This window comes from Pogoniulus pusillus, chromosome 20, assembly GCF_015220805.1.
Source record: "Pogoniulus pusillus isolate bPogPus1 chromosome 20, bPogPus1.pri, whole genome shotgun sequence".
Lineage (NCBI taxonomy): Eukaryota > Metazoa > Chordata > Aves > Piciformes > Lybiidae > Pogoniulus > Pogoniulus pusillus.
In genome coordinates, this window is record NC_087283.1 from 12,008,725 (window position 1) to 12,035,024 (window position 26,300).

The 26,300-nt window shown below is 39.5% G+C and overlaps 1 protein-coding gene across 1 annotated transcript in view; it reads left to right on the forward strand.

Annotated features, from left to right (window-relative positions):
* Positions 1 to 26,300, forward strand: part of LOC135184463 (neural-cadherin-like) — a 63,392-nt gene that overhangs the window by 24,150 nt on the left and 12,942 nt on the right. The window contains exons 8-27 of the mRNA XM_064160266.1: positions 1,381 to 1,553; positions 2,515 to 2,683; positions 3,807 to 3,977; positions 4,836 to 5,008; positions 6,059 to 6,226; positions 6,792 to 7,041; positions 7,145 to 7,272; positions 7,994 to 8,180; positions 8,880 to 9,023; positions 10,409 to 10,692; positions 11,284 to 12,898; positions 14,754 to 14,847; positions 15,971 to 16,155; positions 16,364 to 16,593; positions 19,592 to 19,869; positions 20,415 to 20,629; positions 21,645 to 21,772; positions 22,362 to 22,489; positions 24,514 to 24,637; positions 25,152 to 25,332. Of these exons, the coding sequence (XP_064016336.1) occupies positions 1,381 to 1,553; positions 2,515 to 2,683; positions 3,807 to 3,977; positions 4,836 to 5,008; positions 6,059 to 6,226; positions 6,792 to 7,041; positions 7,145 to 7,272; positions 7,994 to 8,180; positions 8,880 to 9,023; positions 10,409 to 10,692; positions 11,284 to 12,898; positions 14,754 to 14,847; positions 15,971 to 16,155; positions 16,364 to 16,593; positions 19,592 to 19,869; positions 20,415 to 20,629; positions 21,645 to 21,772; positions 22,362 to 22,489; positions 24,514 to 24,637; positions 25,152 to 25,332 (5,025 nt within the window). The remainder of the gene's footprint in view (positions 1 to 1,380; positions 1,554 to 2,514; positions 2,684 to 3,806; positions 3,978 to 4,835; positions 5,009 to 6,058; positions 6,227 to 6,791; positions 7,042 to 7,144; positions 7,273 to 7,993; positions 8,181 to 8,879; positions 9,024 to 10,408; positions 10,693 to 11,283; positions 12,899 to 14,753; positions 14,848 to 15,970; positions 16,156 to 16,363; positions 16,594 to 19,591; positions 19,870 to 20,414; positions 20,630 to 21,644; positions 21,773 to 22,361; positions 22,490 to 24,513; positions 24,638 to 25,151; positions 25,333 to 26,300) is intronic.

A 26,300-nucleotide genomic window follows, 5' to 3' on the forward strand; every position in this document is an offset into this window, starting at 1 on the left:
AGGAAGGAATGAGCCCCTTAAAGTTATTCCTTCTTTTTACTTCGTAGAGTTCACTTAGCATGAAATTTTAATGTCAATGCAAATCATGTTTTTGCAATATTAATGTTAGGTTCTGAAATGTTCCCAAAAATATGATCTGCAGGTAACCTGCAAGTGTTGAAGTGTGATCCTGAATTTACTGAGAGCTTCTTTTATCCTTTCTGACTTAAAAATAGAGCTGTAGCTGCCAAGAGTTAAATTTCTAAAGACACTTTAGCACCTGAAGAGGAGCAATGGTTTTAAAAGTGCTTTAATTGCCACAGGGGAAGTATATCTGTTGCTTCTGGAAAATCTTTATTGTAATGCTTAAAGAATCTTAGGACTAGCTCCATAGTTTTAATATCATAATTTATATGTACTTTTATGGTTTTTTTTCCCAATTAACCTAATTTTAGAACCATTAGCATTTTTTCCCAAACACTTTTGTGCTTTTCCTGCTTAATAAGCCAATAAAGGTTTATATAGCAGCTTGCAGCAGTTTGCTTTCAGAAATAATGTCATGGGAATAGTCTGTACTTCCTTGATGCAGAAATGCCAAGGTAAAGTGGAGAGGTGTCAAAAATAAGTGCTGCAGCTAAAACAATACATTTGCAAGTTAACTGAGCGACATTGATCTGTAACAATACAATTTCTGTCGTGCCTGATGAATCACAGAGATGATTGATGGATGATGGAGCAAAGGAATTACTGTGTAGTCTCAGACAGATGTAGTCTCTTTGGCTTTTGTAGCAAATCTTCCATACATCTTTCTCTGACAATCCTTTTATATCTCATCTAGCAGGATGTATCATTTGAGTGAGTTGGGAGAGTAGCAAAGTGCAGGTTTTCTGAGAACTTACCTGTACTGATAAATGCTGCTGTGATTGTGCTGCACAGAGGTAAACTGCAACTATTTTTAGCTGAGCTACCATCACTAGCTATGAAAGTAAACCTGGTGATACATGCTTCATTGCAGTAATGGTACAGGACTATAGCCAGACTCACTGATGGGGCAGGTGCAGGTAAAATAGAAGTCTGCCACAAGGTTTTTCTGGATCTTTTTATTTCCTTTGGGGTGTTTTTTTCTGCAACAGATAGCAGAAAGCTAACATATGCAGGTCAGCTGAATTGTGGCTGTTGTCTTGTTTAGCTCTGCAGACAAACAAACCTGTTATTCTGACTTAATTTTGTTTTAATATCAGACTGCAATAGCTAAATTAAACTCTAGCAACCTTGTGGTTTATTGATGAGTAGGTAAGCCAGAATGGTTTGGCATTGTGCTTGCTGGTGAGCAGAATAATAGTAATTGATTTGCATAGTAAAAAAAACAAAACCAACCACAACTTGCTGTTGTTTTTACAGGGCTACTTAGACTTCGTTCAAGTCCATTTCCAAAGCTGCAGGGACCAGAATATGTGCTTAATGTCACAGCTACTGATGATAATGCCTCTGGAGGCCCCCACTCGCTTACAAGTACTGCCCAGGTTGTTGTGAAAATTGATGATGTCAACAATAATAAACCTGTCTTTCAGAAGGTAAATACATGAGGCTCTGTAGCAAATGGTTAAGACTGTGTTGTCACTGCAAGTGATGCAGCAGATGAGCTATTCAAGAAGTGATCCACTTTTGTTTCCATTTTGAGTGCTGGTGTTTCTTTCTCTGTTTTTTACATCCCTCTCATAAGAGTTGCAGGATTTGTTCTCTTGAGGTAGAACAGTTCCTGTGAGCACTGTCTCTTCCCTGAATCACATCTCATCTCTGGCATCTTAGAAGGTGAGGTTGAGTGAACAACTTTTGGAGGTTCAGTGAGGAGGAGTCGCTTGGTGTAGCTGTCAATGCACTGGACTTGTGTTGCACAGTATTCCAGAATACCTCTCTGAATTGCATAGACTTCTGCTGATCATTGTATGGAACTGATGCAAGAGAGAGGAATGGAAGTGTTTTAGCTTAATTTGTAAATAATAAATGTTTGAATATGTTTTTATAAGGTTAATTTCTGTTTAAGATCTGTTGTCTAACAATTTCAAGTTTGATACTGTTGGCTGAAACATAAATAAGCAATGTTGCATATGTCAAGAAATTAGTGACTTTGTGTCAGTCTTTGAAATTCTCAGTAATCTGCCCTTGGTATGTTACTTTGTGTAGAAATCTCTTTTTGACCAAAGCAGTTCTGTGGTTTGGGGAACTGTCTGCCCTTATGCCCCTTTGTTTTGGTAAGGCTTCTGCTAACAGAGAAAAATATCTGCATTTGGAAATATATGCAGCTGTAACTTTATCTCCAAATGTTTTCACTAGTTGGAGATGTTCAGTGGCCTTGTCTCCTGTGTTGTTTCTATAATCACAAGATAGCAAGTAAAGCCTGTAAATTAATTGTGCTGCAAATGAGCACAGTGCATTTGAATGGAAGTGTAGCTAAATCTGTTCTCTTTCTCTCTACTGTATCTGTAAATAAAATGGCAAGGTAAGTTCTTAATTCCCCCCCCTCCCTTTTTTTAGTGTCAGCATTATCAGGAACATGCTTCTGTTTTGGAAAACCAGCCTTCAGGGACAGCTGTACTGCAGGTTGAAGCCACTGATGCTGATGAAGGAGCCAATGGTATGGTGAAATATGGCTTGATGCACAGAGGTGGTGTCCTACCAGCATTTAGCATTCATCCTGACACAGGTAAAGTGAATATCACAGCTGACACTGGAGACCACTTTGTTACACTGGTTGAAAAAAAATTAAATACCATCAGATTGCATACTTTTTCATTTAGTTTTTTTTGGATAGACAGAATATAAACCATATTAACTGCATGAAGTCTTTTACTTTCATGCATGACCGGTACTGAACTAGAACTGATGCTTTCCCTGAAATGTGGAGGTTATTTCTGATTTTTTTGGTGTTTTTTGTGGTTTTTTTATTAGATGTAAAAAAGACCCACAAAATGTTAAGTGCACATTATCTTGCAGCATTGCTAATGGCATATAAATGATTTATCCAAGTGACAGGAGCCTTGTAAACAGCAAGGAGACAAAGTCTTGCAAGGCCAAAACTAAATGCAGGCTGAACTTCTGGAGATTAAAAGACATGAAATATACCTTTGTTTTCATTAATTTTTATATATATATTTAGTTATTCCCTTGAAGATAGTTTGTTACTTATCTCTAATTACAAAACTCAGGTGCAGTTAAGTGTATATGAAGTCTGTATCTGAGTAGCACAGTTCAAGGTGCCCTATGAGGAGAGGCTGAGGGAGCTGGGATTGTTTAGCCTGGAGAAGAGGAGGCTCAGGGGTGACCTTATTGCTGTCTACAATTACCTGAGGGGTGGTTGTGGCCAGGAGGAGGTTGCTCTCTTCTCTCAGGTGGCCAGCACCAGAACGAGAGGACACAGCCTCAGGCTGCGCCAGGGGAGATTTAGGCTGGAGGTGAGGAGAAAGTTCTTCACTGAGAGAGTCATTGGACACTGGAATGGGCTGCCCGGGGAGGTGGTGGAGTCGCCATCCCTGGGACAGTTCAAGGCAAGATTGGACGTGGCACTTGGTGCCATGGTCTAGCCTTGAGCTCTGTGGTAAAGGGTTGGACTTGATGATCTGTGAGGTCTCTTCCAACCTTGGTGATACTGTGTGAATACTGTGAAATTGTTGAATCTTGCGATTGAATCCTTGAACCCAAAGTTCACACTGCAGGCATATTTAAGCTGTTGCGGTTTCTCAGTGTGTTGACAGACAAATAAACATCTAACTGCAGAATGTTGTCACATGCATAGTGTTTTAACTCCCTGCTATTCAATTTTTTTTCAGGAGTTCTGACAACTGCTCAGGTATTTGATCGAGAAAAGCAGAGGGAATATCCCATCACTGTGACAGCAACAGATCAGGCAGCGGAACCGCTCATTGGAATATGTCAGATAAATGTTATCATCCTGGACCAAAATGACAATGATCCCAGATTTGAAAACACCCACTATGAATGTAATTGAGAGTCATTGGATAGAGTTTCGGTGCCCTGACTGAGCTTACCTGATGTCTAAGAGTTTTGAGTTTTGTCTTTCCTGGCAGTAGCTCATGTGACCAACTAGGAGAGTGCAGCCAGAGATGCATTACCTTAGTTAATTGCAGAACTGCTATTCTGTCTAATGTGCAATGTCATAAGTACAGTCTGGACTCTTAGGCCTTCTTGAGTGTCTCTGTGGGAAAATTCCTTCAAACAGTAGTCATGTCTGTATCTTTGCTGACTCGAGTACACCCAATGTCTGTGGTACCACACAGAGATAAGAATGTGAGTGTGCAGCACTGTGCAGTAAGTGTATCCTTTCTTTTCTGATTGATAGACTTCTGTCATATTTCTTCTTTGTCCCATTTGAATTTTATAGTTCTTCATTTTTTGTCATTTTACTTTTCCTTCTTGATTCATAAACTCCACCTTCCTGTTCATGGATGAACACCTGGAGGCATGTGTAATATTCATTAAAAAATGAAGACTAGTAGTTCTCAGTTAGTTTTTCTATGCAAATCCTAGGAGGTAGTTTCTGGTCGTGTGTTCCTTTTCTTTTGGTTTTATGCACTAGATTAAAATCCATTTAGTACAATTAGTCCCTTAGCAAAACTACAGGACAAAAAACGTAGTGCCTTATGAGAAATAAGAATTCCAAATGATGACTGTGATACTGTGAAGTTCTAATGTGATCTGTGGCTCTGGGGTGATGGAAGATAAAGTTACAGCTCCTATACATTGCTAATTTAGTAGTTTTTGTTCTTTCTTTCATGTACTTTGAAAGATGTACTTCAATGAATTAATGATCAGTTTGAAATGTCCATTCCTTACATTAGATTTCCTAAGAGAGGATACAAGAGTTGGGACCAGTTTTCTTCGAGTTGCAGCCCATGATGATGACTACAGCTCAAATGCTGCTATTACATATTCAATAGCAAATGAGGAACCCAATTATTTGCAAATTAATCCTACTACAGGCTGGGTGTTTGTAAACCAACCCATATCTCAGGTATGGTACTTGCTGTTCTCTTTAAGCTGGCTATCTCAGGAGGGACTGAGGTCTTGAGTTTGTGTTACACTTCATATTAAAGGATCAATATGTCATCTTTAACTTAAACTCAAGTCGAAGGCTTTTAGCTGCTGAGTTCATTGATTGTAACTTACACATAAGCAAGGTCTGCTTTCAGCTGGAAAGTAGCCACTGACAGCTCTGCCCCTGACAACTTCCCATTTCATTACCTTTGACATATTAATACTAAGGACTTGAAGGCTGAGTCTGTAAGCAAGGAAACAAGAACCCTGGTGTAGAACTTTGCTGTGTTAACAAGCAATGAGTTAAGACACAAATCTGAATGTGCAAATGTGTGAAATTTTACTGCTGGTACTGATTCCCAGCTTGATACACGTCAGTCCGGGTGGAGTAAGCATAGCTACCCCTCGCGATGGTGAAGACATTGTGAACAAGGTAGTTTCAGGAAGTTATCCAAAACCTACCAGTGTCAGCTTTTTCTAAGTACCTGCACAAGCAGTTTGATCTTTTCAGAGTTGTAATTTATACTGAAACTTATTGCTGTAGATATCAATCTTTAAATACCTAATAGAGGTTTAACTTCTAAGTAACTGCCGTACAGAACTTTGGTGAAAGTGTTATCTTTTCAACTATGTTTTCCTTGTTGAATTTAAGAGCCTTACAGACCTAATAACAAAAACTGTTGGTAGGTAAGCTTAAGAACTCAGAGGCTCCACAAAGTGGGTACTTTTTTGGGTTTGTTTTATACTTTGTGTGAAGTTTGCTAGGGTTTATTGAGACAAATAGCAACAGCTTCCAACAATACTGAATAAAGCAAATAGCAGAATTTTGATAAACCCTGCACCTGCTCCACATTCTGAGCTCATTATCCTGCACTTGTGGAAGCATTTCTTCTGTACAGTTTTTTTTTAAGTGTGCCTTTACATTTACTAGTTTATTTGGAAACCCAAACAATTATTAATTTATTTTTGGGAAAAAAAAAAGCCTTACTCAAAACTTTCTGTAACAAGAACTTTCTTTACTGCTCAGAGGTCATCTGTAATTCGAGAGATTATTGCTACAGATGGAGGTAACAGGAGCAGTAAAGTAGAACTTGCAGTTACTATAACCAGTGCAAAAAATCAGCCTCCTCAGTGGGAAAGAGAAAGCTATGAAGTTGTTGTTCCAGAGAATACTACACGAGATGCATCAGTTCTGGTAAGGTTGTGACAGGCTTGTCTATCTGTCTATAGCTCAAAGGCCATTGAGTAATTGAGTGTTTCTTATTTGCTTAGGTGTGGTGAGCTTTTATAACAGTTTTGGGTATTGAAAGGACCAATGATCTGCTATCAGTTTTATTTCAGAAATGCTAACAGTAATCTGCATTTTTGCTTTAATTTGCAACCATATTTAATTTCCTGTAAATGTTCCAGATTTTTGACTGGGTTTTTGTTAGCTGAGGTGATAACTGGACTTAAAGTACTTAGAGTTGTTCAGTTTGATTGCTCAGAGTGATAAGTGGAACAGCTTTATGAAGTAACTTCTAAATTTATACTTCTAGGATAAAATAACCTGTAATCAAATGTGTAATGACTGGTGACCTTTGGCTGCAGCTGTGTGCAAGCTGAAGATGTATTGAGTAGGCTTAAGATTTGGTATCAGGAAATACATGTCCTAGTGGTTTCATTTGAGTGATGTAGGTCTAGGCAAATCAATACACAAAAGCTTTTAGAAATGTTGTACTCAAAAAGTGTTGATGATGCAAAATTTTTGAACCATGCAGACGATCAAAGCAACTTCTCCCCTTGGTGATCCCCGTGTGACTTACAACCTAGAAGAGGGACTTGTTCCAGAGACCAACATGCCAGTTCGTTTCTACCTGACTCCAAACAGACATGATGGTTCTGCTTCAATCCTAGTAGCTGAGCCCCTGGATTATGAAACAACAAAGAATTTTCTGCTGAGGGTTCGAGCACAGAATGTTGCTGCAGTTCCCCTGGCATCGTTCACTATGGTCTATATTAACATAACAGGTGTGTAAGCTGTTCAGTGATGTTACAGTATGTGAATAGTACTTTTTTTCCCCCTTTAAACTTTAGTAGTTTTATCTTCTGTGTGCTCTTTCTGGTGCTTTAGATGTCAATGACAATGTTCCGTTCTTCACTTCACCTATTTATGAAGCCTCAGTAACAGAGGGAGCTGCTGTTGGGACATTTGTTGTTCAAGTGTCTGCCACTGACCTTGACCTTGGTCACAATGGTGAGGTAAGCAGGTGGGGACCTTCTGTGATGAAAGGTATGAAATAGCTTCCAATGATTAAACAGACTGTAAGTCTTCAAACTAGAAAAGGGATGACTAATAGGGAAACGTGAGGTGAAACAGTCAGTTACATGTTTTTCTCTCTTGCTATGTGAAAAATGCAACTGAAACCAGTGACTGAAGAAATACAGCCTGTAGTTCAGGTGAAAAACTTGGCCTGATTTGGAAAGGTCTACATAGACCTGAAGTGTGATTTGATAAGCTAATGGAAGAAAAGATGTCTTAGAAGCTTCTGTGAGATGTAAATAGTGGAGGGTACTGAAAACTGAACCTTTACAAAATATGTCAGGTTGTCAGCAAAATTGATGTATTAGTTACTGCTTTTAAAACCTGGAAGTAGTTACATTCTTAGAACAAGAGAGCAAGCTGAAGTCAAGTGCTCGAAAACTTGGAGACTAAAATATGGTCCATGGTACTGAGCAAGTTCAAATCAGCTCCCCTGTGGTTATTAGTACCTGGGGATATTCAGCTGAGTTTGGGAACCAAGACTGATGTAGTTACTTTACAGATTGGCAGCCTTCATACAGCTGACTTTTAAACTAGGTTGCTCAAGATGGCAGTTTTAGCCAGCTTTCTCAAACACAGGACTGTTCTTCCTCCCTTTAATTTGTGAACTATGCAACAAAAGGAAGGTATAAGATTAATGACTTCTTTTTAATCCTTTAGATAACTTACTCCCTGTTACATGATAGTGGCAGAGACTACACATCTTTTAGCTTGGACTCAGAGACAGGCTCAATATACACTGCCTCAGTGTTTGATAGAGAGAAGAAGGGGTCCTATCTTCTGGAAGTCAAGTCAGTTGATGGCTCTGAATCAGCTCGACCTGGAAAACATGGGAAGCCAAACTCTGGTAAGAATATCTGCTGCAAGCATAATTAACCTGGATTTATCTTTGAAAACAGAAGCTTGGAAATGCCAGATTAAATGTTCATTTCCCTTTTTCAGGAGTACTTGTGAGAAGGTATCTTTTGATTTTGAGTTTTGTTTTTTACTGTTTGTGCAACGTGTCAGAGTTATTTTGTGAGGTGATCAGGAAAATGCTTTGGTCTGAAATTAAAACTAAGACTTAGTGTTGAGAGAGTGCTTCCTACCTAGCAAAGTTACACTTGTTATCTGTAAGATGCAGACCTTTGGTTAGTGGAAGTGTGTCTCAAAGCTCTGCATATGCTACTCCATTCAGTTAAAAGTAATTATGAAGTGGGAAAGTTCAAGATAAAAAAAATCCCATTCTCAATTTTTGGCTGCGCTTAAAGACTTAAAATTTGGCTTCTGTGTCCTTAGGACAAAAAAGTTATGACCAAAACCTGTGCAATTGCCATATTAGGCATCAGTTATTCACATATTATCTGTTCAGACAAATTGAATGTGACGTGCATTTGCTAGCCAAGTGCTTTTGAGTAATGTTGTTATATATATTGTCCACACCCCTAAGGGTTTGTTTCTGTATTGTCTGCATATTCGTCTTCATTTAATGTGCAGCTAGACAGTTTAAGGAATTGCAGCTGACAGAAGTGGCACAGCTGAGTGTTTTAGTTCCTTGTTTCCCTAGACACAGCCTACGTGCGCGTTTTTGTCAGCGACGTGAATGATAACAAGCCTGTCTTCACTCAGAGTGTCTACGAAGTAAATGTGGATGAAGATCAGGAGGTGGGCTCCACTGTCGTTACAGTCAGTGCTAATGATGATGATGAAGGTAAAGCTTTGGAATTCCCCGCAGCTGCATCTAAGATATTAATAAGCTAATTCGGTGCACCAAGACGTAGTTAGCAGTGTTAGAAATGAAAATGGCTTTTTTTTTTTCCCTCTAGATTTTAAAACTTCTTTAAGTGCAAACTGATTGGGCATGAACAGAAGTTCATAATGGAGCTGTGAAGCATAGGTCAAATAAAGCTCTCCTTTCGGGAGGCAATGCATTAATGTAGAAAGATGGGAAATAATTTCTTTGTCAGCAAATAAATGTAATAATAAAGAATGTCTATAATAAATAATTATTATAGGTTATGTAATTTTCTTACAAATGGGCACCTGTAGAAACGTTCTGCTTAACAAGAATGAATCAAACTTGGTTTCGGTGAGATTAATTTGTTTTCTCTGTAGGCATTATAGTTGTATTTAAACAAAACAGTATTGGTACACATACTAATTTCTGAGACTGGCCTTAGCTATATTGCTTTGTCTGCCAATCATTTAGGAATACAGCTTGTCATATAAAAATAAGTGCCTAACCAGTGCTCATAAAGCAGAAAGGGAGCACTGCAGGCTTCCTGCAGCATACTGCTAATCTACTGTATGGTGAAACAGGCGTTGCACAAGTCCCAGAAGATTGTTCTCTCAGCATGTCTACAAAGTGCAAGTGTGTCCTGGCTGCATTTGATTCCTCACCCATTTGAGATTAAGACAAATGTAATTAAGTTGTAGTGAAGAAGGATTTAGCTACTGAGGGAACTTTAAGTTTATTACATAGGCTGCCTATATATTTATAGTGTCGGATCAGGGAACCTAATGTGATAGATATATGACACTTCATTTCTGTCCTTTTAATAAAGATTAAAGCTGTTGTTATAAAAGAAGAGAAGAAAAGAAGACTAGTAATGTGAAGGTAGAGCTTGCAGAAAGGTTAAAAAGTCTTTATCTGATGTAAAACTATTGACAAATCAGTATCAGAGAAGTTCTGTTAGCCCTGTCTCTGGTTTGGTAGATAATTATCCTGTTTGTTGACAAAGTCAACAAATAAGTGAGTGCAGACTGGTTCTACAGTGTGAAGTATTTGTGACTCATTCTTTCTCATTGGGTGTTGGCAATAAGAATTTGCTACATAGCCTTGGCCAGTTGTATTGATCCTGACGTGAATTTGAGGGATCCTAAGTGCATGCAGAGTTAATACTTCATAGGAAAGACACATTTTATGATTTAAATTGGACATTCTGATAGATAAACCGACATAGCTGCATGTTTTAAAAGGCCACGGAACTCTACTACCAAAAGCAGTTCTCTTATAATTTGTACTTCACCTTAACACCCCATGTTTTGATATGCTTCAAGAACTGTGTGCTTCCTGATACTGCTGGTTATTGACAGGAATGAATGCTAAATTACGGTATCAGATCACAGCTGGAAACACAGGAGGAGTCCTTGATGTTGAACCAGAAACAGGAGCCATTTTTATTGCCCAGCCACTGGATTATGAAGAAACAAAAATGTATGAGATTCACTTGCTGGCCTCTGATGGGAAATGGGAAGATTATGCAGTTGCCATCATTAATGTTATGAATGAAAACGATGAGACTCCAGTTTTCTCTATCAGTGAATACTATGGAAGTATAATTGAGGAACTGGATGGATTACCAGTCTTTGTACTTCAGGTAGAGTATGCTGTTTCAGAGATTATAATATTTCACTGAAAAAGCACAGATTGCTCTGGTACCATTATGTTAAGTGATAATCTAGCACAGATATATTGATGAAATTTAGGTTTATTGATATTTTTTGTTGTTGTTGTTAGTGAGTGAAGAGAAATGCAATTCTATGGGAAAATAATTACAAAGATAGTAAGTAGGGTAAGCAGGGTGGATCATTTTTGATCCTAAAAAGCAAATCATGAACATTTTAAAGTAGCTATCAGAACAGCACAGTTAAATTGCCTCTACAAATAAAAAAAATATAAATCTGATTTTGCTATTGGACCATCTACATTGTTATTTCAGTGCAAAGTGTGTTTATCTAATTGGCCCTCAGCCACCTCCAGTTTCCCATTCATCTGACATGCACATATCAGAGTCACAGAATCATTGAATGGCTAAGGTTGGAAGGGACCTTAGGGATCACATACTCCAACCTCCTCGTCATGGGCATGTCATATACTTTTTCTTGGACTCCTTTAGACTGTAGCAGCCTATAAGAAGGATGTAATGCAGCAATCACTTTCTACGTCTTTGTTTTCAAAACTTTTGTAGGTTATGGCAAACGATCCTGATAGTGATGTGGATGAAGGAGATTTGAGATACTCATTGCATGGGCATGGTGCAGGTGATAGTTTCACAATAGATGAGGAAACAGGCAGCATCTACTCACACAAGACGCTGGATCGGGAAGAGAGAGCGTTGTGGAGATTTGTTGTATTGGCTACTGATGAAGGCGGAGAAGGACTCACGGGATTTGCTGATGTAATCATTAATGTGTGGGACATAAATGACAATGCACCCACATTTCCATGTATGTCTGATGGCTGCAATGGCAGTGTCTTTGAAAATTCTCCTGCAGAAACGCTGGTCATGGAAATGGGTGCAGTTGATCGTGACGATCCAAGTGTAGGTCTTAATGCTGTCCTGACTTACAGGATAACAGAGAATGTCAAAAACGAGTTTGGTACTGACCTGTTTAATATCAATCCCAATACTGGTGCAATTCATGTAGCAGGGGGAACGCTCGACAGAGAAAGGACTGACAATTATTTTCTTACTGTTGAAGCAAGAGATGGGGGAGGGCTAACAGGAACTGGCACTGCCACTATCTGGATTGCAGACGTCAATGATCATGTACCTAAATTCACACGAAAGATGTGGCAGGCAACAATTCCTGAGAGCAGTGCCATTGACTCAGAAGTTTTGCAAGTGTGTGCTACGGATGCAGATACTGGGGAAAATGCTGACTTACTGTTCAGTATCATCGGGGGAGACCCAGATCAGAAGTTTAGTATTGAGAGAGACAAAGAATGGCAATGTGCCACTATTCGACTGAGAAAGAAACTGGATTTTGAGAACGCACGCGAGAGGCAGTTTAATCTTACCCTTACAGTGGAAGATCTTGATTTTTCTAGTCTTGCAGTGTGCCTGATTGAAGTTGAAGACTCCAACGACCACAGCCCAGTATTCCCCTCTCAGACTGTTCAGACAAGCCCTTTCTTTGAAAATGTGCCTGTAGGTACTACAGTAACCACGGTGAGAGCTACGGACAAGGACTCCGGTTTGAACGGGAACATTATGTATTCTATAAAGTCAGATTCTGATCCCATGAGACAGTTTGTGGTTGACCAGCATGGTCATGTGGTTGTGGCAAATACACTAGATCGTGAAGTCATTGAAAAATACAGTTTAATTGTACAAGCTTCAGATCGAGGAACACCTGCCCACACTGGAAGCGTTACGGTTTTGATTCATTTGCTTGATGTTAATGACAACGGACCAAGGTTTGAGGCACCGTACATGCCTGTAGTTTGGGAAAATAAGTTGAGTCCTGAAATAGTGCTTATGAACCATACATCAAAACTGCTTCATGCGTTTGATGCAGACGGGAAGGAAAATGGGCCGCCTTTTACATTTGCATTGCCGCCAGAGTATCGGAATTCTTTGGATTTTGCTCTTACTGACAACGGGAATAACACAGCAACTCTAACTGCTTTGAGGTCCTTTGACAGAGAAAAGCAGAAAGTGTTTCATCTGCCAATAGTTATAACAGATAGTGGGATTCCAGCTGTGAGCTCTACAAACACCCTAACTATAACAATCGGTGATGAAAATGACAACTGCCATGAATCTGGCCACAAGGAAGTCTATGTGAACAGTTACAAAGGTAAGTGCTGTCTGGGTGTTGCTTTTACACATTATTTCTTTCTCACAATTCTTAGTTTATCTTTAAAAAGGTTTGCATATTTCTAAACTTCAGTTCTTTAAAGTACTAAATAAAGTGGAACAAGGAAAGTGTATTTGCAAAGCTCAGACCCTAGTGTGTGAGAGATCATCTACCAAAGAAATGTTGGCTGCAAACAGGTACATATTGTACGTGCAGAAAAAGTGTATTTTTAGCCAATAAAATCTATTGTCTGTTCACTAGTTTCCACCCACACAGAGGAAAAGTCTTTTGTATGCATACCTGAAAGGATCTGGTGTGATGGGGTCTGGAGATGAGAATGGGAGAACCGAAGCAGCTTAGATAAACAGAAATTGGGTTGGACTTGATGATCTGTGAGGTCTCTTCCAACTCTGATGATGATGATACTGTGAAATTCATAGATGAGAAATTGTAGCCCAGTCCTGCCTCCACCACAACAGCCATTGTGTGGCCGAGCAGGATGGAAATCTGTGGAGGGAAGTTTCCTGTTGTCAAAAAAAGGATCCAGGAGAAAGGTTGTTTTGTTTTTTAAAGGAAAATAATAATCTTTGTGGTGCAGTAAATGACTGCTCCCTCTAGGAAACCTGTTCTAACTGTAGTCTTTGAATAGTTTCTGCATGTGTTCTTGAGCAGTGCACAGTACCTAGTTCAAGAAATATTGGCAGGAGAGCTGCTCCGTGATAGCATCTACAGTGCTAGGAGGCTTATCATAGAGAGAGAGAGAAGAGCAAATGCAACCATTAAGCAAATGCTTTAGACTTTCTCATCAGAGAGGTTTAGCAGAGGATGAACAATTTAGTAATATTTTCTAAAATTTGTCCTGAGTTTCTGTTTTACTGTGTTTTATCCTGAAATAATCTGTAAACCTTGACCTTTGACTGGTCCTGGTGGCCCTGGTTAAGCATGGTTTATTATGCCAGATATTCCATTCCAGATAGACTTGACTGTATCTCAGTTATCATTGCACTGGTAGAATTTCTGGTAATTATTAGAGAAGATTAATCTATAGAAAATATTTCTGCACTGAGCTGTTTTTGCTGACTCTCAGTACACCTTAATTAGAAAAAGATGTGACCTGATCTTAGTGTAGAAATGAGAGAATGAAGTTTCTAGACTGGACTGGCTCCAGATTTGAACCTTAAAGATCTCATGTGTTACTGGATCTTGGCTGTGACATTCAAAGGTCTCCTTCCCTGGAGTTTGCTATTTTAGAACAGCTGCTTGAATGTGACAGCCCACAAGGGCCTGAGAAAAGGGCAAAGAACTGTCACAGCTTGGTGGCTTCTTGCCCATTTCCTCTTCTCAGTCATGTCCTCTTTTTCCAGCTGCACCCTGCAAGTTGCTCTTTTGCTGGATTCCACTTGTGTGCTGTTTGACATAACAGAGTAGTGATCTAACCTTCCTTCCTTCCTTCCTTCCTTCCTTCCTTCCTTCCTTCCTTCCTTCCTTCCTTCCTTCCTTCCTTCCTTCCTTCCTTCCTTCCTTCCTTCCTTCCTTCCTTCCTTCCTTCCTTCCTTCCTTCCTTCCTTCCTTCCTTCCTTCCTTCCTTCCTTCCTTCCTTCCTTCCTTCCTTCCTTCCTTCCTTCCGTGTTTGCAGCTTTTCTTCTTTCATGTGGCACCCATAGTGTGCTCACATTTCCAGAAATGGGAGAAGCCCTGTGACAGTCTCTACATTATTTTAAGAATCTTGGCTCATAACCATCACCAAATTAAGCAGGAATCTGAAAATAATAGATGCAGTAATGAATGCAGCAGAGTATAAAGTGCACTGAAAAGCAAAAATTAAATGCAGATTTATTATAATTGATCTCAACAGGAAAATGGTCAACAACAGTGCTCGGGGAAGTGTTTGCGCCAGATCGAGATGACTGGGACAATAAAACGTTTTTTGCTGAAGGAAGACTGCTCAAGTGAGGATTCTGTTTGTGTCAAAATGAGTAATATTTATGCTTCTGTAATTATTTTACTTGCCATGTGTTTTGCTGTGTTCAGGATGTGTTTAAAGCCAGGGTTATTGAGTGTATTGATGAATGTACCTTCTGAATGCTCTTTTTGTTTGGGTAACTGGGTAGAAAGAAATTCAAGAACTATTTTTTCCCAAGAGAATGGAGGATCACACCATGATGTTGACTTTTAGCCAGATGTCATCTTTAATTTATTTTAAAATGTGCATTCTGTAAGATCCAATTTAAAGACAGGCAGAATTTTTAATACTTACTCTCAAATGTTAGAGTCGATGAAATGTGAACCCTAAATTTCAGAGGGCAGAACAGAGTAATTTAATCAAAAACGAAAGAGAGTTTGTTGATCTTCTTTGATGGCTGAATTTACAATTGCATGTGAAAACCATGACTCAGATTAGTGAAGCTTTTTCTGTTAATTGAAATGTGGGATTGGGTTCTCAATTCCTCCTTACACGTTATTTGTTCCTTTCATGAAGTGAGATGGCATGTGGCACGTTGTATGCGTGTACGTATACAGATGATGGATGTCAAAAGGAATGTAAATCTTTGTGTCTGCTGTGAATAAGAGCTTTATGTGGTTCAGAATTAAAAACTGACTGTCTGTCAGCAGCCCCTGGGCCTATTTTCCTATGAAGAGGTTACTATTCCATAATAGTGGTCATGGAATGTTGCCCTCATGACTGATTGTGGTCCCTTTGAGGTGGCAAATGAAGATCCCAGCAGAGATTCCATGCAGACCTTCTGCTGTTCCAGACGTACAGACGTTTTGTCACTTTGTGTTAGTTATCTCATAGAGCAGGCTGTGATGACTGTATTGAACCCCCACCCTGCTTTTATTCAAGTCTGGGAAAGTCTAGGGGTTTGCCAATGGCAGAGACACCTTTTTGTAAGTTCTGCAGATTGTAGTTTCTGAATTAAGGTGTTTCTGGTGCTTTTAAAAGGTTGTTAATTCCCATAAGTTTTGATCCTCTAACTTTCATAGTAACGTTTAAGGCTTTCTGAATTACTTTAACAGATAAACACTCAATCTGGAGTTAGTGAGGTTTCCTAACTGAAGGTTTGTGTTCAGGTCTTTCAGATTAAATCAGAGGACTGGTTCTTTGATGATGGTGGATAACACTCCTCAAGGAATATACAACTTGGACATTAGAGTTTCTGATGGAGTTTGTCCTGATGTTATATCTACAGTACAAATCCACGTCAAAGAGCTGGAAAACGAAGCCATACAAAACTCAGCCTCTGTGCGTTTGTCAGGTTGGTTGGAGTTGCTGGTGAGAATTCTTATCAGCTGCTTCTGTAGCTGAATGATTGTGTGGTGTAGGTGTTATATCAATATTTGATCTGTTTAGCACTGTAGGGCATTTTTGGTGTGCTTTCATATTATTAATAAGAAATAAATTGATAAATTATCCTGTGTTCTGCCAGTGTTTAATGCTTATCTACTATTGCATCCCAAACTCAGATGTCACAGCAGAGGAGTTTGTAAGGATAGATGAAGAGGGCAAAACAAGACATGACAAGTTCAAGGAATTACTGGCAAAAATGTTACCCGCTAAGCTCAGTGATATCATTGTCTTCAGTGTGATGAACATTGATGGAAAACAGACAGATGTAAGATTTGCAGTACATGATGGCTCAGCGTATTACAGACCTGAGAAACTGCATGCTGAGATGGCAGCATTTAAAAATGAGGTATGTTCTCTAGGGTTATCTGTGTAATCTGTCATCTGTGAAGCTCACTCAGATACTGAGTTTGTAGGGCATACATCCTGAACTTCAGTGCAAGAGCATTTTGCCTGCAGATCTACATGCTAGATCCTCACACTTTTTGCTTCACTTGGGACAAAACCACTTGTCAAGCAAATAATTAATTAACTTCTTGCTTTTCCTTAGTCCCATACATACTATTACTGTCTTGTTTTACTAGCTCTTGGTTCAATAAATGTAACCACTTTTCAGTCACAGAAAGCTGACTGGGCTGGCATTCCTGCCATGGGGCAGTTGTGTGGGTTTTCTTGTCAGTGTTTTGGTGTGTAATCTGTAGGACACTCCATAGAAAAAATCCTGCTGGAAGGAATATGCAGGTTAGAAGAGGAGTTGCAACAGATAGCTGAGATGGAGACAACCGATTCTGTGATAGCATTTAAATCCCTAAAGGACAACTTTACATGCAAAGTGACTCTCTCTCCCAGTGTTTTTACTGTAGCAAGAGTTTTTGGATAGAAGATGTTCTCTTCCTGATCCTCATGTTCCCTAACTGTCCTGCTCTGTCACCAGATCCTGCATGCCCTCTAATTCAGTCACCCAGATACAGTCTGTCTGGCCCCCTGCTCTCACCAGATCCTGCATGCCCTCTGATTCAGTCACCCAGATACAGCCTGTCTGGCCCCCTGCTCTCACCAGATCCTGCATGCCCTCTGATTCAGTCACCCAGATACAGTCTGTCTGGCCCCCACTTTTTTTTTTTGTGGTCCTCCAGATTTTGGCTTTATTGAAGTCCTGCAGATGCTGCTGAACAGACACTAAAGCCTTGCACAAAGGCAAGGAGCTGCTGCTTGGCTTCTGACTTGTCCTGGACAGGACAGCACTTCCTAACGTGTCATTTGTGGCTATGGGAGCATAATTGGGTCAAATACTTCGCACATCTTAGGGAGGGTTTGTTCAAAGAGAAAGCAGCACTTTCCATTTGTGTGAATTTGGAAGAGTTTGCCTGATTCCGGGAACCACCTGCCTGCATCTTACACTATTTCTTAAATACTTGTGTGGGTTATGAGACTCTTCAGAGTGACCAAGTAGGAAACAGCAGAGACAGAGAGTATCCATGAAGAATGCTTCTTTTGCTTATTGATTGAAATACTGCAACAGTAATATAGAAAATTGCACAGACTTAAAATATTCTGTGCCATAATATATGGCAGGTGAATTCATCAAAATGGTAACAAGGGGATTGATTCACATATTTTAATGAAAAAATATGTTTGTGTTAATTATATATCACCTTTTAATATTTAATGAATAGCTCTAGTGAGTAATCACTAACAGTTTACAGAAAACAAATCATAGCTGAAGAATTTTTCCAGTAGGTTTTGTACATGTGTTTAACTATGAATGTAGAAAATAAGTAATTAGCACTGGAATTATTCATAGGATTGCTAAATAAATAATATGTTTGCATTACCTCCTTGGGATATGGCTTTACAACAGCTGTTTTTTTTTTTTATTTAGCTGAAAAATAATCCATCCTAATAGTGTAAAGCAGCCAAGGTTGGTTATATACACTGGTCTTCTGTAGTGGTGTTACACATCTGTCTGAATGTGCATTATAAACTCTCCACTAATGGTGATAGATGTGGGCAGCAGACATGAAACTGCATTGACAGGATGCATCATGTCATTGTAAAGTATATTTTATGCCTTTGGGAGAATGTTTTTCAAGACATGTTATAATACTTGAGGATATACTGACAGCTGATTACGAAGGTCAGCATCCTGACGCTGGTGAGTTGAGATGACTGCACACTGAGAAAAAAGCACTTTAGTATTTATGCATTTGCTTTGATATTTTCTAAGTTATTTTTAAGGTCTTTGTTGTGCATTTTGTAACTTGAAAACTTACACTCTCTTTCATGATACATTTAATATCTTATGTGAGTTTTACATTTGTATGCTTTGGTATAGCCAACCATGAGTGCAGTGAGGTCTCCTGTATTTGGGTTTGGGCACTAAATACACATCATTTTAATGTCAGCAAATAACAAATCAAATTCTGAAGCTTTATAGTGCAGAATCCCCAAACAGGTAGAAGGGAGAAGTCTGTGTGCCAGGGAACGAACTTCATGATAACTTAGTTCAGTGTGTAGGCTACTGGCAGAAGCACAGAAAGTCTGAGATAATGACAGCTCTGTTACTGCCCTCAGGCTTACTGTGCACAGCTTTCTTCCCTCTTTGTGCTTTCTGCTAGTTCTTCAGCCTGTTCAGATTAGAAGCTGCAAACTGCAGAGTTACTACTTTACAAGACCTATGTATACAGTGAGGCTGTTATTTTTGTGTGGGTATTTGGGCTTACAGGTGCAACCCCAATTAATGATGAATGATTAATGAATAGGAATGATTAATGTAGAATAGAATACAGTATCCACTATGCTGAGTTGACCACATTTTGTTTCAGACAGTCTGACATTAAATTTAAGTGTATGGGGCACAGATCAGTAGACTGAACCTTAATTCTCGTCAGGGAAGTGTATGTGGACATTATTACTGAATGCAGCTCAGCCCTGCATTTTCCTGTGTCTGTAAGAAGTGGTATCTGAGTATAACTAACAGAGAAGGATGTTTCTCCTGTTTGCAGCTAAACCATGCCTGTTGCTCTCAGGGTGCAGGGCAGTGTGATGCAGACAGCACAGCTCTGAAGGTGGACTATCACTGCTCTCAGGGCTTTGACCCTTGGAAAGAACAGCAATTGGCCAGTACAGATTTAACATGTTCAGATTCAGTTGTGTCAACGATTCAGTTTTTAGGAAAGACTGCTCCTATAAATTTTTTTCCTGTATTTGTCAAATGGGTTAACTCTATAGTTGAGGATGCTTCTCATTAATACTCAGGAAACTAAAGCATCCCATGAAGTCTATGGTGCTTAGATTTTTCAGACTAAGTAGAAGCATTCATTATGTTAAACTGTATTTTCTCTTAGATCCAGTCAGCTTTGCAACTGAACATTTCACAGATTGATGTAGATGAATGTAGGAGTGCAAAATGTAGTGGGAGCAGCGGTTGTACAAACTACCTTGCCACGAGTGACATCCCAACAGTGATGGACACTGGAAGTGTGTCGTTTGTCTCAATAACAACCACCATCAATGCAGTCTGCACCTGTGCAGCTAGGGACAGAGTTCATCAGTCTTGTGCCTCCTACCCTCAAGGTCCTTGTCTCAATGGGGGGATGTGTATCGACACTTTGAATGGTTACAGGTGAGAAAACTTTTGCTGTGGATTCTGTTCCTTTTTTTTCTCTTCTGTTTCTAAGTTGTTGAGATTAAAGGATACAGGTCTAAAAAAGATCATAAATGGACTTCTGACCGGAGGAGAAACATAAAAACCCATGAGTGCTCTGGAGTGTAAACCCAATGACATCGGCATCTTTACTAGTGGCCCACTAATGGCACCGTAGTCCTAGAAGTCATGGAAATAGTTTGTGAGTCAAAAATAGAACTCTGGGAAAAAAAATTGTGTTGTTTTTAGAGACTTCCTAATTCAGAAAGAAGAAAAGGAAGGTGTGTTCTGTTTTGAGCTTTATTTTTCTTTTTCTGGAAGCATAATAATAGAAGTATCAGTGATAGCAGTGGAAAATATGCATTGTACTCCTAAAATACTTTAATCAAGCACCACTGAGACTCTGCTAAAGTATTTATTGTTTCACTCCCATTTTTAAAATGTGATTTAAGTGCTAGCAAAGCAACAAAACAAAGCTGTATGTTGGGAAATACTGACTGTTTCATGTGTTGGTGCTCTTTCAGATGTCTTTGTCCTGCTTTGTTTCATGGACCAGACTGCCAGCAGACTAAGCACAGTTTCCATGGAAATGGTTATGCATGGTTTCGTCCCATCAGACCTTGTTTTGAAAGCTCACTCTCTCTAGAGTTTATTACAGTTGTACCAGATGGACTTTTACTATATAGTGGTCCTTTATCAAATCCAGAACCTGGGAGGACAGAAAACTTCATTGCAATAGGTATTCCTGCAAAAGTGTGTGAAAAAATTAAATGTCTTTTGAAACTGGGTTGTCTATGAACAGTGTAGTAGTTAGAGTATGGATTCTGCCTTCCTGTCTTATGAAATAATTTATTTTCTGGTTTAAAGATATTTTTGAAACATTTACTAATAGCTCTTCCTTCTTTGATGTCTATTTTTGTAGCCTGCACCTATAACTTTAGGTCCATTTCAAAGCTGTAGAAATCAAGGAGAGAGCAAACTAGACAGATTGATATATATATATATGAAATAATCCCCCTAGGAAAGCTCTAATGCTATAAAGGAATTTAGGTACTTTGAAGATAGGTATTACATGATTAATGCAGTCTTAGTTGCATGTCATTCTTACCAAGTTTGGTGAGAAAAATCCACTTAAACTGCTTTCAGTCTTGGGGCATTTCTACACTTTTTTAAACAGACACTGACTTGATGGATGAATCCAGCTCCAGTGTGCCACTGTAGGAAAATGTATACCTAAGTAAAACACATTCCTTAATGTTGACACCTATTTAAGATGTTGCTTGTGCTTGTTTTTTGTGAATTAATAAACAATGCACAGGGTGATTGGCATTTTTCTAATGAATTGAAAGGTAATGTTGTTGGACACTGTTAATCAGTTACCTTTTTTTTTTTGCTTTGTTTTGCTGTTATTTATAAGTTTGAGTAGAAGATAGGAGAGAGTGAAACCTGCATGCGTTAATTGTTGTAGAGCATTGAAAATGTGCTACACCAGTACAAACGTGCAGATTGCTTACCAGGACTTAGTTTCAGTGTTCTGACAGAGAAGTGGAACAAGCTGAAGTACAAAAATAAGTATTGCATCAAATGAACTTTTTTTTGCATACTAGAAGTCATCTAATTCTAGTTTTGGGTCGTGAACCTTGTTTTATGTGACTGGTGCTAACCTGTAAATCAGTGCATTCACTAGCTGCTAACATATCCAAAAGGGAAGGATTCTCCTAGCTGAATTTAAGTTCTTGTTCATGCTGTATTAGAACTTGCTGGTGGTATTCCTGTGCTGAAGATGAGCCACGGCTCAGGTTTTGTGATGCTGCAGTTCCCAAGTCAGCTGAATGTAGCGGACAAGAAGTGGCATCATCTAGAAGTCAGAACCAAAGGCCAGGTCAGTTATTTGATTTTTTCCACATCAGAATATTTATATTTCCAACAGAATTTCCCTGTGCAGAAAGAGAAGGGCAGGAAAGCCAGAGAGAGTTATTACATTGTAGGTTTGATTAACAATACAAATTTCAGGAAGACAGCATTGTCAGTTTCAAACCTACCTATGTTGTAATCTGTATTCCAGAATCAGAGGAATCTTTTTTTTTCATGTATTTTAAACTCTCCAGCACACGTGGAAGGTGCATAAAGGCTTAATTGTAATTTGCTACAGTCAGGTTACACAACTGGACCTGAAATTGATCACCTGTGCACAAAAAGCAGATAATTATTTATTTGTAAATGCAGTTGCAGTTTTTATGAAAGCAGTGAAACTACTGAGAAGCATAAATTAAATGCAGAGTTAAGTGCTTGCTTTTCTTGAATACTTCCATTGTGGCTTTACTGGTTATTGCTAAGAGAAAGCAGAGCAGGAAAACCCCACAACCCTTTTGCTTGATGGTATGCAAAACTAGAAAGATGTGTATTTGATGTGACTTGTTTCTTGAATGCTCCAGAAGTTCTTAACTGAGGAACTGTGTGTGTTGGTGTAGGACGTTCGGTTCATTTTGGATCACTGCGGTGCAGCGGTTGTCTCAGAGATAGAAGGAGTAGGCAGATGGCTGTCAACCGAGGATCGCACAAGTTGTGAAGTCTCTGGGTCTGTCCCACGAGAAGCCAGGTACATCGCAGGAGATTCACTCCAAGCCATTTTATTGTAGGGCCTTTGAACATTTCACCTCTCAAATTGAAGTTAAGTCATTAGTGACTGGAAGCATATAAGCATTTGCTTTTCTCGGGGACCTCCTGGGCCAAGTCTGGACCTTAAAATGCTAAACAAATTTAAAGGAACCAGTCTTCTTCCAATATTGCTGCCATACTAAACAGCAACCCCAGGACGCTCTGTGGCCAGTACCAGAGCTCTCCTGGGTACTGTGTACCATCCCTAGTCCACAGGATTTCTCACTTTATTTATCAAGTTGCTGTAAGCCTGCTCTTGAGAACCTTGTTCAACTGGGCCAGCTCACCTTTTAATGGTAGTAACTCTGGATCCTCAATCTGTTTTAATGTCTGATTGGTATAAGTATGAGGGCTTCTGCTGACAACTTTGGGCAAATTTAAGACTTTGTCTGATCCAAAGTTACTGCCTGTTCTAGGACAGGCAGGAGCACTGCTCACACCTCAGCTTTCACAGCCTGCCCCACTCGTACAAAGTACTGATGAGACATACAATCTAGCTTTCCTCCTTGTCCAACACAGGCAAAGTGGGGCACCGAGTTTGGTGGTTTAAATTGCTTGTACTGTTGGGCCAGCCCTTGGTTAAAACTGGAAAAGGTGGAAAATCTTGTTCAAAAAGGAGTCATCATGTTCAAAGCAGAGGGATGTGTTCAGCTGCCTGCAGTAGGGGTTTGGATTCAGCATAATTTAGCCCTTTGGGCTGATGCTTGTTGCCCTTACTGATGACACTGAGCTAGGAGAAATTACCTGTACGTTGGAGGGCATGGCTGGGAATTAAATATGATCTCAGCAAACTGGTTACTCTATTTCCTGGTCCTATTTTCAATCTCAAATAGAGAGAAGGCAACAGCTGCTGAATATCAGTAAGAGGTCCAGGTGGTAGTTAGAAAGGGACTCAGAAATGCCACATTAAGCTGAAAAAGGTAAGCACTACACAGTAACACCTCAACTTGTTTATGTCTCTGAGGCATGGAAAATAATCCTTCCACTCTGGTTAGTGCTGCTGGGTTTCAGTTGGAGTTCTGGGTCCAGTTTGTGTACCATGGAGCAGGATAGATGTGTACAACTGGGTATAGTCTAGAGAAGACTGTAATCAGCTTGCCTTGAGAGTAAGACTTAGCAAGAATAAAGGAATTGAGGTCACTTAACTGAAAGAAGGGAAAACTGAGGAGAGACATGATAAGTCTCAGTGTATATAAAAGAACACTACAAAGAGGATTTAGACAATCTCATCTGTATGGGAACTTAAGTTACAGTGAGGAATATTCAGGTTATATTTTAAGGAAACATTTGCACTAATAAAGATACTTGGGCTGTGGAACAGATAGTTCCAGCAAGTGTGTTGATTCGTATTGGAATTAAGCCTTGTCAGCAGATGCATGAAGCCCTCCTGGTCATGCAAGAAGCAGATAGAAAGGGGAAAAATACAAGAACAAATGAAAACGAAAATGCAGAACTGGTAACTCAGAGAAAAAAGAAACTCAGTGAGAAATATGTGGAATTCATTGCCTCAGAGAGATGATGAGGATACATTGCAGAGCCTCTATGTGTCTGCTGTACCTTGTAGACCACATTGACCTAACTTTTAGGTTTCTGGCCTTTATCATCCACAAAACAGTCTTTTTTGTAGTATTCCTGCAGTATAGGAGGAATTAACACCTGCAGAAGGACTAGAAGGAGAATGTGGTGTCTTGAACACAAGCATACTTGAATCGTAATAGTCCTGTAGTTAAGCTACCAACAGACTTCACTATCATGTCTGAAAAATCAGTTACCCTTCAGAGGAGTGATGGCTTCAGCTCTCTGTTTCACAGGAAAAAAGACAAAACAGTTGCACTCTTTTGTTACTTTATAAAGCTCCTTTATTTGGAAAGGCAATGTAGATGTTTGTTTATCTGCCTTATTACATAATGCTTATGGCTGAAGTTAAATTCACATCTATTTCTGTTATTCATGTAATTTTTGAAGGTATTTGAGTGCGAACCATGTCCTGCAGCTGGGTGGTGTGAAAGAATCGTTACCCTACTCCTACCCACAGTTGCAACACAAACACTTTTCTGGTTGTTTGCGCAATTTAATCTTGGATACTCAGGTAAGAGAAGTGTAGCGTTTCCAACTTGATTAGATTTTTGGGAGATTTGTACTCTACCTGGAATTTTTACTTCTGTTTGTTCAATGCCTCCCTATATCAGTGTAAACTACAAAAACATTCTGGATTTTTCTGTCGTCGTTAGAGTAGCCACCTTGAAAAGTTATTTCTCCCTTACAAACAGATGTACTTGTGAGCCTATTTCATCTTCTGCTTCATGCAGCTGTCTTCCAAGCTCCTTTGCTCATTCAGGCAACTTCTGAGTAGCAGTTGTGTATTGGTGTATTTATGCCAGCTGTCTACATTGTTGTAAAATATTAGGGATTGTTTTACTTTCATAGTCAGTTGAGTTCTCTCCTAGGCAAAATGCAGTCTTTATAGAAGAAGCTGAAATCTGAATGCCGAAAGGCAAACTTAGCCATGGAGAACAGACGGTTACGTGGCATGACCATTTCTGTTTAAAAATGGAGCGTGTTTCTTAAGTAATATTTCAGTGTCCTGTGATTTTCTCTTGAAGGTTTATGACCTTCAGTCTCCTGCAGAGTCCCTGAATAGCTTCCCTGGCTGCACACTTACGGATGGGAGCTGTGAGACTATGGGGTCTTCTTCCTGTGGTGTTCATGGGAGGTGCCTTGGAGACTGGGGCTCGTTTGCTTGTCACTGTTTGCCGGGTTACTATGGCTATCGATGTGATAAAGGTGAAGTCTGTTTTTCAGTTGTGTCTTTGATGGGCTGGTAAAGTTTGCAATACAGAGAGCTTAAAATGTTTGCAGGTAATGGCTGCTGAGGTGGTTTCTGTGTAAAGCCATATTTCAATGTAGTTGTCTGTGGTTTTAACAGTTTATTTTCTTATAGTCTTGGAGAAATTACTTTCTCAGTATCAGATAATCTCTGTAATCCTGAGAGTGTTTGTGCCATAACTGTGTAATGGAGACTGCATGACAAAAGATTTGAGAACAAAATTATTTGTTTTTATCACAATTGTTTGAATTTGCATCTGTTTCAGAAATATCTGATAACCTAAAACCTAAATGTGAGTGTGCAAGTACCACTTTACTGTGCAGAATTAGAACTACACAACAGGAACTGGTGTGATGGTTTGGGTGTTGCACGCCCCCCCACTTTGGAAAATCACCCAGACTAGACTCAGCAGCTCTGGAAATTGAATGAAGCTTTCTATTTACAGTTTAGCACAATACACAAGCAGATATTTACAATAGATACAGACATATACAGAAATATGCAAGTTAAAAGGTAATACAGAAACACCAGAAAACACACAGAAACAGCCCTCCCAGAAACCTGAGTCCCCAGGAGGAGCTCCCAATAGCCCTTCCACCTTCTCCCACCCCTCTCCACCTTACCCCATATGTTGCCTTGTGCCCAAGGAAGATTGGAGGGTCGGCCAGGGGGGTTAGGAAGCAGGTGGATTAATCAGAAAGATGGCAAGTTAGGTTAGAGAGGAAAAATATTGCAGCCCAAAGCCCAGACAGAGAGCAACTCTGTTATCTATGTTTGAATTCTTGTTCTTAGACATCTAAGCAAGCCTATGAGTGGACATCACCATTGTTTTCTTCTCACAGCCTGTAATCTAGTTCTTCTCACCAAAACATTCTAGCTAGCTTCAGACTAGCACAGCTGGAAATTACTGCCATGTTAGTGTCAG